The sequence below is a fragment of the Apteryx rowi genome, unplaced genomic scaffold (assembly GCF_003343035.1).
Source record: "Apteryx rowi isolate R43461 unplaced genomic scaffold, aptRow1 scaffold_3, whole genome shotgun sequence".
Classification (NCBI taxonomy): domain Eukaryota; kingdom Metazoa; phylum Chordata; class Aves; order Apterygiformes; family Apterygidae; genus Apteryx; species Apteryx rowi.
This window is the reverse complement of record NW_020449418.1, coordinates 1,727,617-1,740,842: the sequence shown is the minus strand read 5'-3', so window position 1 is coordinate 1,740,842 and position 13,226 is coordinate 1,727,617. Positions and strand designations below refer to the sequence as shown.

General features: G+C 37.1%; 1 protein-coding gene across 1 annotated transcript in view; it reads left to right on the top strand.

The window, feature by feature from the left end:
* The window catches only part of NHLRC2 (NHL repeat containing 2), a 40,326-nt gene extending 29,688 nt beyond the window's left edge, over positions 1-10,638 (top strand). The window contains exon 11 of the mRNA XM_026069559.1: positions 1,507-10,638. Coding sequence (XP_025925344.1) covers positions 1,507-1,772 — 266 coding nt within the window. The 3' untranslated portion in view covers positions 1,773-10,638. The remainder of the gene's footprint in view (positions 1-1,506) is intronic.
* Positions 10,639-13,226: the final 2,588 nt, after the last annotated feature.

Genomic DNA, 13,226 nt, shown 5'->3' with positions numbered 1-13,226 from the left:
AGGGAAGACACTCAGTATGCAGACGCTGAGAAAAAATCTGAACCTTATAAACACATCTGCTGTTAGTCTCTAGGTTCCCTAGAAGTACATGATGCAGTGTACAGAGAACTGTTACGTCTAGGAGGGAGTGGACAGGTTACCTCCTAAGCAAGTACAGAGCAACAGAAAGCTTGACTGACTGTTTAGAGTTGCTAAACAGTTAAAAAAAAGTCTAGGATGTCATTTTTCTTTGGTTTTCTTTGTCAAGTTATGGATGTTGAAAATGCCTCATTTGTGCCTTCAGTAAATTTTGGGGAAGTCATAGAGAAAACAATTATATTTAAATTATTTTCACTCATTGGTAGCACTGCACTGGAAAGCATTCCATTTTAGAAATGCTGCTGGGTTTTAAAATTCTGCTAATTATTAGTAATTGTTCTCAGGCTGAATTGTCTGTTACAATCTATTTATACTGTTAATAGTCATCAGTGCATGCAGATGCAATTAAACAGATCTAAAACTAAACATCTTATCTTTGACTAGTCTTTTGTTGGCCAGCTTTCAAAGTGCCTCTATATCCATATGGTACCTTAATTAGATGGGTTGTTTTTAAAACAATCAAAAAATACCGTACAGCACTGCGATTTGTTTGTACACCTTGTGGTTTGAGGAAGTTTCTCATCCCACTCTGTGCCTTTAGAGAATAGACAGACTCTTTCCAGGAGTATCAGCACACTTTTGGGCCTAAAAATCTCCAAATATTGTTGAGGTAAAGAGATATGTCATAGTGTCAAGGGCTGGTAAAACTGCAGAATGTAAGCGACTGAAACTCAACAAGCCGTTTCAAGCTCATATATTCTAGAGCCAAATTGTGGATACTTGCTAAAAAATGCCAAAAAGAACACTTCATCCATCTCACTTATGGCAAAATACAGAGTACAATGCAATGAGTTAGGTGCAATTCATTTTTCAGCTCACATACTCCTAAATATTTAAATAAATATGAAGCTCAGGTTCCATCGTAACAGTCAGCCTGAACATTACTAAATTATAGCAACCCACTTATAAAGCCAGCATTTCTGTTTGGAAATGTCATACAGTGCCTGCAGTTCTATGCATTTATGGCAGTCACCTTGCCTTGAGTATTAGGCCTCTGATACAAATCTGTAACAGCCCATTAATGTAAGGAGTTTTGATTACGTATCTCAGAATAAATTTTAATATTCTTTTTAGAGCTTATAGGACAAGTTGCAGATGCATTGCATTTAACTAAGGCATACTTCTTAAATCAAAGCTATGGATCCTTCCACCTTAAATGACTACCAAAGAAACATTTATAAATTGCTTTTCCTTTTTCTCTGTGACTGGAAAAATTAGATGAAATTTCCCCTAGTATTGCACATGGAAAGAAAGTCCATGTTGTCTGATAAGTAAAATCATGCTTTCTATAGGTTTTAGACACGATGTTGAATGTCCTAATGATAAAACCTGTTTTTTTTTGTTTTGTTTTGTTTTTTTGTTTTACAGATAATACGTGGTTGCTTCAAGGACAGTGTCTGTCTGGAGGAATTAAGGATGTTTCCTATCAAACTCTCATTCCCTTTCAGTTACCCGGTAGCTGTCTGTCACCTGAAGCTATCCTGGCTGTCAAAGCGTGCCTCTATTATTGCAGCAAAGATAGCAGTGCCTGTATGATGAAAGGAATCTCATTCAGTCAGCCTTTACAGATAGCTAATACAAACCAAGGTAGCTTGGCTCAAGTTGAATTGACACACGCATTTTTAACTGACTAACTAACCCAAAGCCAACTAATTTCATGCTTTATTTTAGTGTCCAATGTTTCTGTAGGAGAAAATACGAATAGATAACTTTTCTCCATTGTTCATTTTCCTACAACTTATGAAGAAGCTAAGAAATAATATACTTGATAAAATGAAGTAGAGTTCCTCACAATTTAACATGAAAATTTATAATCACCACCTCAGTTCTTCTCATTACTGTAGCAGCAATAATATAGTAACACTCTAGATTCTGTTGCCAATTGTGAATATATGGGATGTATGCCACTGAGCAATGAGCAACAGTTTCAAGAGTTCTTTTGGAAGAGGTAGTATTGCTTTGTGATGTTACTGTAATAAGTTCTTTGCACTGTGCATACTGCTAGAACAGCTACTTTGTTATGGACTAACAGCTGGAAATTCCTTTCATGCCCTTAACTTTTAACAGAATGTCACAACCAGTGCTTTCTTTCTCCAGGTTATAAGAGTTATCTTTCTTATTTTTCAGTGTTGGCATTTATGACGTGTATTTTGAAAATACATCTTAAACTAGGTGCAGCTCGAATTTTATGCAAACTGTGTTTTACTTAATTAGATATGACCGCCTTATATGAAAAGCACAGTTTCATGAAAAAATTTCTGTGAAAGGAAGTGTTTAAGTTCCTACAGAAGCATTTCATACTGATTTCTAACAAAGAATGTGCCTCTCTCTAATGTATATATAAAAAACCTGTCAGAGTTTTTCTGTTATATATTTTATAGTAAATTGTAGGTTATAGTTGAATATCTAAACTGCAAAAATTAAACATCAGCCATTTCAAGCAGGTGAATCACTTTTTCTTCCCACTGCTATGATTTCTGTGTAAAGACCTGTCTGAAGACACATAAGTGTCTTGCAAACATTTATGATTATGAATAGTATTGTATTTTTGAAATCTAATTCAAAGCCTTTTAAGTCGTTTGTTATAGTGGCCTCTGAACCAGAACCGTACATTTAATGATGGATTATTTGCATTCACGTTCATGTTTGCAGGATCTGAGCTTTTGCTAGTAAACTGATGTTCTAACCTTTGAGTAAGGTGCTTTAAAACTGCCTTCCAAAACTCTGCCTTTGCTGTTTAAATGTTTTGCAAGTAAAATCCTATCAATTCGCCATAGCACATAGCAGGAGTACTGGAGTGTGTGCGAGTTTCTTGCACAAATTGGTAGTGTTTCCACTGGGCTTCAGTGATACTTGTATTGGGCTGAGTGCTTGGATCATGAGGATCAGTTCTAAGAAGATGAACTTGTCCTAAGTTTGAAGATATGCTTTAACTTACAGTTTGAAGATACACTTTAACACATAGTTTGAAGATACACTTTAACACATAGTTTGAAGATATACTATTATATATATTATGAAACACAGTAGTGAAAAAATTATATAGTTTTTTCTAAAACAAATGCCATTGTTCCTGACATCTGTCGGTAAATCCCCAGTATGATTTGTTGTTGCTCTTTCCTACTTAAAAGCTGATTGAAATGTTGGTCATGAACTCCAGAGGCTTTTGTTTTAAGGAAACCATACGGATTGGTGTGTTTTTTCCTTCCATTGAAATGCCAGCGTATCTGTGAGCTCTGTACTACCAGAAATGATAATTATCTCACCTGTCAACAAGGCAAGGACTGAACTATTATTTTTCTTGTGTTTTTTAAGCAACTTTTCTAATTTAGCCTTTCTGCTCACATGTAGTTTTGAGGAACGAGAAAGCTTTGCTACTTTGTTCAGTTTGTAAATGCTGTTTGAAAGATGAAAGCAAAGAATTTGCATTTACCATTTTTCTTACGTTTTAGTACAACTCCTTCTTTCTGAAATACTTTTTGTTTAACTTTGGATAGTAGCCAGGAAGCCTTAGATTAGCTTCCAGCTAGCTCATACATTTTCTATCGCTTACTGAAAAAAAACAAGCACTAGTTTCAGGAGTTCAAAATGATGAATCAAACTGTTACTGTTATCTTGAGTATATCATTCAGCAGATGGATTTGTTCTCTAAATTCCAACCAGAATTATTTGGTATTTGTCTATTTCAATTGGACATGGTAATTAAATTTGACCTGTTTAACTTCCTGTATTCAAAAAAGCAACCCATGTGTCAACATATCTGTTATCTTAGTGGCACTTTTTAACATATTGCTGAAGGGGGAAAAAAATATATTCCTAACTTTTATTTAAATATAATATGCAGTATTTAAATATAGTATTGTAGATATGTTTTCTGTCCAAATGTGCATGTATAAATGTATGCTTAAGGGTCACAGTCATTTCATTTTTCAAGTCTCAACTTGCAGTTACTGTATGTATGCATACTCAGAACCACTGTAAGCTTATTGGGAGAGGATGTGAGTAGACAGTAGGAAAACTGTTGCATAAACATCAAGCTAAAGTCCAGGATCAGACTCTAAAGGACCTTTAAATATTTAGTCATGGCCAAATTTTAATAATTGTATTCCAAGGAAAAGAGTTTCTGCTTAACTAGCAAAGGATAGGAATATATCCATTTGGACCATTTTTTTCTTTCTTTTTTATGTCCATGTCTTGCAGCAATGGACTGAATCCTATATAACTCAAGGGGAGGTAGAAGTTGTTAATTTGGTGATGCTAATCCAGCACCAAAAGCTTTTTCATTAAATTTAATGACTGTTCGCAGCTTCCCTCATGCATTTTTCAAATGAGCTTTGTAAAGATATTATATCCTTGCTAGTGCTTTGCTTTCCACAAAGTCTGAAAGTGTTCCTTGCTGCTATAATGTCTTTATGCTAAAAATAGAAAACAGGGGCAGAAGATGTGATTCCATCTCAAAAAGACACACCACCTATTATTTACGAAGAAAAGCTATATGTTGGAGGTAGCAGAATCTGGTGGGTTTTCATGACCCAGGTCAATTCCTCCTGGTCCAGTCAGTAGCAATGCTGAGCACACATTCCTGATAGGCACGCATATGTGTGCACGTGCAGAGTACACATATAGAGTACACACACAGCCAGCTCCACAGATCAACACAGCCGGAGAGATGTAATTTACTGATACTCTCCTAAACAGACACAGCACTCACATAAAAAGGAACGGCACAGGCAGCCCCCTCTTTGGCTGATCAGGATTGAAGTGGAATATATATATGTGTGTGTGTGTGTATGTATGTATATATGGGTGCGTGTGTGTTTACACTTACATACAATATGGGATTCTGCAGTAACTGCTCTTAGGCACTTGATCTATCCAGTAGTTAGCCTCCAGGCTCCTCCAGTTGCTGGCACCTGAACCTGTGAGCCCCTGTGGTTTGTGCTTCCCCTCCAGTTGCTGCTCAGTCCTCTTCTCCTGCTCACTGGCTAGCCTGTCCTGAAGCTTAGCAGCATTCACACACAGGCACAGAGTAGAGAGCACACCCCCACAAAAAATAGTTAAAAGTAGGATTTAATACAAATGTAGGCTAGACTGGTGATCAAACACAAGGCTTGATCAGACAAGTGCTGAATAGTCCTGTTTATACTCAACTAGCCTTTTTTATCCTCTTTTCCCTGTATTTTCCCATGCTTGTTCCTCCTCAGTCCACCTTGATCCCTCCCTTTCCCCACCTTTGATATTCCCCTAAACATCCCATAGTAAGTTTTGCACTTTCCCTCAGTCCCCTTAAAACACCCCCAAAATATAGTCCCAAAATGCTTTCCCTCCCGCATCCCATAGTAAGTCCTACACCCCTTTAGGCAATAACCCCTTTAGTTTGCAAGAGAGTTTTCTTTCCCTGGCTCATCTCAGTGGCTTCACACAGGAGCAGTGCTTAATCCTTCCCCTTCATAGGCTTAGGAGTAGCTGCTTCTCAGTGTGCTCCGGCTCTCACTGGTGAGGTTACTGGGTCACTGAACCTGCCATTGCTCCTCTGAATCTTGCTTCCTCTTTGTGTTCACTGTAATTGGTCTTTAGTCACATAGCCTAATGCTGTATTTTGTCCATTGAATAGCATACACATTCCCTGAATCCCTTCTTCTGTTTCACTTGTGGTGTGCAGACATTTGAATGCTCTATAATTACAGTAACACATTTTTAAAAAAATTTATGATATTTATTTTATGAAAGGGATTATGGTTCTGTTGCTTCCTCCAGGGTTTACAAGATGCTCTTATACTAAAGCAGCAAGTGCCATGAACATAACCAAATAGGCAAACAGAATAGCTAAAGCAAGCTGCAGCAATTTCAGTTAAGTACCAGAAAGGATCCTCAAAATATGATTCATAAAATTGGAAAGTGTTACTGTTGTGTCTAAATACAGAAAAATCACATGTACTGATGGCTGCTAACTCTTTGTATCATAATTTAGTTCATTAGTGTTTCCTGATATAAAAATTTTGGTAAGGCTCAGGTTGTTATGGCTCAGCGCTCCCAGGTATTTGTATCTTACAGTGAAAGTATGTAATTCAAGGCCTCATGAAATCATGTCTTTCTACTCAGTGCTATAAGTTTTACATCAGACCTTAAAATATTAAACAATAGTAAAATATAATGAATGTCTAAAGAGTATTGGTCATGGTTGTACTGTATAATGGAGACAAGTTCAGTGGCATTTGCAGTTTTTAGGGCTAATGTTTGTTTTCCTAGAACAGCTTATTTCTTTCTGTTGAAAAAGGGATGGGAGGGATACTGACTGTGTAAGCTTATTGATGTAAGTATATTTCATGCATATGTATTTAGTTGATTCCTTCTTGTGTTAGCTTCTCACATATCATTTTGGGCTCTTCTGTTGGATGCATCCCGTCATAGTTCATATTTTGCCCCTCATGTCTTCCACTTGTAGAAACTTGTACTTCTATAATGCTGCAGTAATGTAGTGATTCAAAGCAAGTACAAACCAGATCTGTAATACACAAGAAGGTAGTCTTATAGCATCATATAAATCTGCTTAGCCTGAGAAAACATATATATGGGTTTCAGTGTATTGTATATATTCTTAATGCACCACTTTTTCCAGTGGGCAAATCTTGTAGTTCAAACCATGGGTAAAACTATTATTTGTGAGAACATGGAGAGCAACATATTCCTTATCTCTTACTCAGAAAAGGGAGATGATCAGAATCAAGTGACTTTCCTTCTTGTACAGGGGAATGTCATTCTGTTCATTTACCTACTGACTATTTAAGCAAAGATAGATGTATTATTGACTGTGCAGTTGCAAATTCTCTTGAATTTTTGGTTCCTAACAAGGTTTATTACATAGATGAAGCACTTACTTGTTTGTAGAGTTATGAGTATTTAGCTGGAAAGAACTTATAAATACCTCTGCTATTGTCTGCTAAATTACTACATTCTTATGATCCTTAACTTTTAAAAATCACTGTTATTCATTAACACTTACCTCAAAGATACATTGCAGCTAAGGTCCCACAGGAGTGTGTGCATAAACTATGTGTTGCAAGTCAAAAGGAAGTTTTCTTTCTCGTATGACGTGACAGATGATGTAACAGGGCATGTGCATGTGTCCTCCAGGCAGCAGTTTGTTAGCTGAAGAGTTTACCACACAAAGTAGCTTATCACTTGCCCTTCCTGACAGTAACTCTCTGCTCAGATCTGCCAGCAGAGTTGTTCCTATAATCAGTTAAAATAACTCATTAGCAAAATGTTAGCAAAATTAGCAAAACTCATTAGCGTTAGGAAAAATCTAGTGTTTTAAGTGAAGTTTAATCATTTTCATTGAAAGAGGTTTGTCAGGGATTAAATGAGCTTTATACCCAGCTAGAAAGCTGAAAGGATGCTGACAGTTAGTTATGGACGGTAAGCTTTACAGTCATTGCAAAAGTGAGACGTGGTTATTTTGAATTATTCTATGACATCTGCCGTTGTATTCTACAGCAGATCATAAATATAGAAACAATATTTCTAATAATATTTCTATATTCAATTATGTTCATATAACCAATCTTGACCACTATCTTCCATCAGAACTACCTGTTCCTATATTTTGTAGTTTCTATATAATTATATGTAAAATCACCTGCTCTTGTTAAGGATTCAGTTTCCAGGTTTATTTTGGCTTCTTTGTCTTAATATTGTTATGCAGGGTTTTGGTTAGGCTTTCCTATCATTTCCCCCAAGGCTGTAGTCCAGCCGGTTTCTTGATACCTCAGAGGGATACAAGTAGGACAATTACCTCTTCCACCTCTCCCCGCTCCTGCTTTAGGGAGGCGGATGTAAATAGACAGTGCAATAGGGCTGTTCCACCTAAAGTTAATGTTCCCTGGCAGCTCACTCACAGTGGTGCAAATGAGGTGAGAGTTTCATGATGACCTACACCATGACACTGATTCTCAAAATGGATAGACCCAGTGCATACTGGCTTTCTGGGGTTACCTATTTCCAAGGTCCTGTTTATATTCTCTACAATCTTGCTCCATACAGAAGGCAAAAATGTTGCCCTTATTCTTCCTGCAGAAATCTGTAATCATCTGATCCAATAGTACTCTATCTTGAGATAACCAGGTAATAATTTTTGAAATCTAGGTGGTATCTGGACACTCCCCCACAGTTCTAGGTAGCATTTGAATGAGATTATGTTCTCATGTCAGCTTCATGAAGCTTTACGCTGGTGCAGCTACCATCAGCATTTTTACCATTGCCTCTGGCCTATGCAGTAAGGTCCTACAGTCGTTTTTGGACCTTCCAGAGCATCCCAGTAAACTTGAGTGGCCTATGCAGGGATTTTGATGGCTCTTAGTTTCAGGAAATTTGGATGTTACAGAAAATACTTTGGATGTTAGGTGATTTGAAAGATACTCCAGCTTGCTTTCTTGATGCAGATTTTGCTTAATTATTATTGGAGGTTAACATATTTTGTCGTAGCTGAAAAGCTAAAAACCTTGGATATAAGTTGGGTACTGTCTGTGCAGCTATAATTACTATTATGATTGTCTGGTGTACCTCGTCTTTGTTCATCCATTGCTTTCAAGTATATCAGAGAACATTTTGTCCGATTACAGGCCCCAGAACTAAGCAAAAGAATTACAAGTATTTTTCAAATCTTGCCTAGTTTGTTTGCAGCATTGGCAATTTAAACTAAAGAAACACCACTTGTAAAAATCTGTTCTTAAGTCCACCTAAATTTAATGGAATTTAATGTTTGTACTCAACATGTCTCGGTAGAGCAATATTGCACGCTAAGTTTTTCCCCTTTTGAGTAAGTATTTAGAAACTCAACCTGTCTGGCTTATGAAGTTGACAGGCTTCATAGTAAACAAGATAACTATTCCCAATTTGATTTTACATTAATGTTTTAAAAAATAAGAGCTTGTTCTTCAAGCTTTTGTTTAAACTGAAATACCTGCTTTTGAACCATCCAGTCCAGTAATCTGTCCTGAGAGTTGTCTATATCAGGTAACTGACTTCCAAATTAAAAAAAATTGGAGTTGATAGTAAAGTGGAGGAACAGAATTCCTAAATGTTTTATATGTTTAAATGCTTAACTTCAGAGTTATCCAATTTCACTTTTAAAGGAGAATTAACGCAATAAAAACTTTCTCACATGTAAATCATTGTACATCCGTTAAAACCTGTAATGGTTCTATTTGATTTTATAAGGGCACTAATAAAGAAAAATGAGGTCGTTGTGAAACTGTGGGCGAAGTCCTGGCTTTCCAAGGTTAATGGTAAATATCTTTTGGGGCAGTAGTTCAGCCTCAGACCAAAATATCACATTTTCATTATATCATGATGACTGAAGGAAAAATCAGTGCCTTACTTAAAAATATTTGAATGCATATCTTTACAGAACTGCTGAAGTATTGTTTGAAATATGGTATTTGTTTGACCTTCATGGTTTGTAAATTGGAATTTTTTTACTTCTTTATTAATTTGGAAACTGTGAAGTGTTTTCCCTCTCCATTATGTCTTTGAATGAAGTAGAAAGGAAAGTGCTTTCCATTCAATCTATTCTTATGAAGTACTTTTTTGTAAAAACATTTTTTCTCAGTCTTGTGAACCTGCTTCTGAGACTGTTGTTACATATTGCGCACACTTCAAAACACATTTGGCAGGGAGTCTGCAAACATCTTGCTGAAGTTCTGATTTGAGTGAAATGAAGGGCAAAACTTCCGATGATCTAAAAGGGTGAGGATTGTGTTGCCTTGGTATTTTGGAGGTGAGAGGTTGGTTTTAGTTTTGTTTTTTTTTCCTGTTCTGCAGAACAGCAAAGATGCTGTAAATGGCAGAGGGTTGTGCATACAGGCAGCTGTGAAGGGTCAGGTTCTCTCACTATGTAAAACCATATAACTTCGTTTAGGTTCTGATGTTGGGATGTCTAAAAATCCCAGCAGTTTACCACTGGTGAAGAAAGTCACATTTGAGTACTTAACACCTTCATAATTATGTCTCCACGTTGTTTATGGGGAAAGAGGGGGAATTTTATTTTGTTTTCCTTTCCTGAGAACTTAAGTGTTGCATTGTGGACATTGGAATATTTTTGTTGCTGTTTGACATACTGAACCTCTGTTTTTCCATTACATGTGATGCAAAGCCTTTTAAAAATTCTGAATATTTAAGATGTTTTATATTTGCTGCTGCAAAATGTGCAAAGAATTAAACTGAAGGCGCTTCATCTACAGCTGATACAGAGTAAATTGCTCACATGTAGTGCTATCTAATAGAATTCTTAACAACGTGCAAGGATTATAGTCCTTGTAAATAAAAAGTAAATGTCCCGTAATATTCTGAGAAGAAATACACTGTAGAAGAAGTTGCAGCCTCAGATATCAATTCAACAAATAAACAGTGATTAAAGAATATACTGTTTCTCTAGTAAAACCTGTTTCTCCTTGTAAAGCTTTTTTGTGGAAAAATAAACATAAAAATTATATCTTTTAAGGCTTGTCTTGTCTGTCAATCTTTATATCAACATAGATGTGAAAGTAATGAAATATGTATGCCATAAGGGGTGACAGCTTTGTTAAAATCCTTTAACTAGCAAGAGTAGTTTGCTTCACGTTCACCTGCCGACAGGGCTCTGCAGTCATGGGTTTCAGCTGGTCATTCAATGTCCTGAGGTTCTGCAATGGTTGTGAGGACTCCCCAGCTTCAGGTTTACCCAGTGGTCTGGAAACAAGAGGTCTGATGTCCTTCCCTTCCTGCACATCAGAGATGAGAGATGGTATACTGCACGAGTCGTAGACTGGCTGTTTTGCAAACTTCAGTTCATCGCAGAGATCCCAGAGCTAGCTTCGATACTGGAAGAGGTCTAGCTGCATTGAGGCCCTCACTGGAGTTTTTTGGCAGTGGTTGTTAGCCTTATTACTGTGGCTAGACTGTGCTGCAGCAGCTTGCGGTGTGTGGATGCCTGTACAGACAGCTATTCTCCTTCTACCCAACTTCGTTTGCATGGTACCTGAAAAGGAGGAAGTTCCTGTAACCATATGCTTGGTTTGATTTCCCCCATATCTTAACATGGGGGGTGAAGGGAATATACCTTCCCCCCCCCCCCCATTTCTGTCTCACTTGCCTAGGGAGGTGAACATTTTATTCTGTTAACAACAGTAGCTGTCGTAGTAAAAATGTTTAATTTGAATAATCATGGTTGAACCACATTTCAGCAGCTTTGAATAAGACCCTTTGGGATACTGAGTATTACTGTAGGCTTTTCACATGCAGTGATACAAGTGAGGAGCAATACCAAGATGCCTAAAAAGATGATCTCTTACTTATGACTCCCATCATGCTTTTACTGATACAGTGATTTAGCTTTAATGAAAATTGTATGCCAAAAATTCTGGCTTGTTTGCCATAGGTGAGCCATACCATTAGTAGTGTAGCTATGTTGTTTTTTTTCTATGATAAAAATTTCTCCTTATGTCTATTCAAATATTTAAAGCATTTACAAACCCTACCTATAAAATTTGGTTAATATTCTTTGATTTCTGTTCAGATTAAGTATATCAGCTTAGCCTGATGCAAGTCCAAACTGGACAAACATTCAGACAAATTTATTTGTAATTTCTATGTTTTGTTATAAAGTGCATATAAAGCTTCTGCCAAACCCAACTAAATTAGCTTACGTAGGGTGGTGCGATCTCTCAGCATCTTAGTTAGCATTTGCTTCAAATCATAAAGCTGAAAGTTTATTTGCTTTCAGATATCTCTTCTGAAATGACGCCTTCCCCAGCCTTTCAGCTAAGAATTATTGAAACAGGCTTGTACATTCTATGTGCAAATCCATAGATGCTTACATAGGAGTAAGTAAGTGCCATTGTGTATAATGGTGTTTGTGCGACGAAGCTGGATTTGTCTGTTTTGCCAGAACCCAGGAAGGCACTGCCCATTACGGATTTCCATGGTGTCAAACTGGCCATCTGGGGAATGAGTCCTTACCTTGTTTCTAAAGGCAGAGGAAAGGAGCCTTTTATCTGAAATTCACTAATGGGGCCAAGATGTTTTCTTGTTATTGCAAGGGAATCTGCAGTCTGCCTCCAGGAAGAATTTGCCTGGAGGTTGTGTAGTTGAGGCATTAGAAGGCTTCTCTCCCTACCCTGTCCTTCCAATCTAAAGTACAGTTTGCTGAAGCTGCTCAACATTATGACCCTGCTGCCTCAACTGAATTCTGTCTTTTTGACCTGCCACGCCAGTATTTCATGCACACAATCCTACCAGAACTTGCGAAGTGGTGTCTGGTGACTGTTATATGCTGYCTGTGTGTAGTAATACTCTACCCTAGTTGTATTTAGGCTCTCTAGAGCTTGTTTGTGCTCCTTTGCCCTTTCTTAAGCACTGAAATCAAAGCAGAGGTGATGATTTCAGCTTTCATATGTAAAAGAGTAGCTTTCTAAAGTTAGTGCTACAGGAGTATGTATTTTCTCTTTTTTGAAAAAGCATTAGCAAGTTGTAACTTAGTTAAATCCCCCCATCTTTTTACTATCTTAGGCATTTCCTTAAATGGAATATGTGAGACTATTAATGCTCAGAGAGCCTAACAACAGGCTGTAAGTAATGGGTATACTTTCCAAAAGTGGAACAAACCTGCAGTATTAAGGAGCAGTTAGATGATAATGAAGAGATTGCATTGTTAAAACCAAATACTTAACCAAATTTACCTGTATCCTGTATTGTCATTTCTAAACTCCTACTATACAATGTTATTTTTGATCTTTGAAGCTGAAGTTGCAATGACAATAATTTTGGAAGCTGAAAATTGTTCTAAAGTCATCTTTATATACTAATGAGAAGGCAGTAAGTCAGGTTTATTATCTTCTTTATATCACAGGGCTTGGAAAAGCACATCACTTCCCTAGCAAAGGTCTGAATCCTAAATTTGAGATGACTGCACATAAATATGAAGTGTTTTAAGCAAAGCAAAGTACCATCAACAGTCTAAAAGTCAGCAGCAAGCGTAAGTAATAGTTAAATCAAGTGCACTTTCTCTCCCTCCTCTCTCCATACAGACACTGACACACTAATGATTTGAA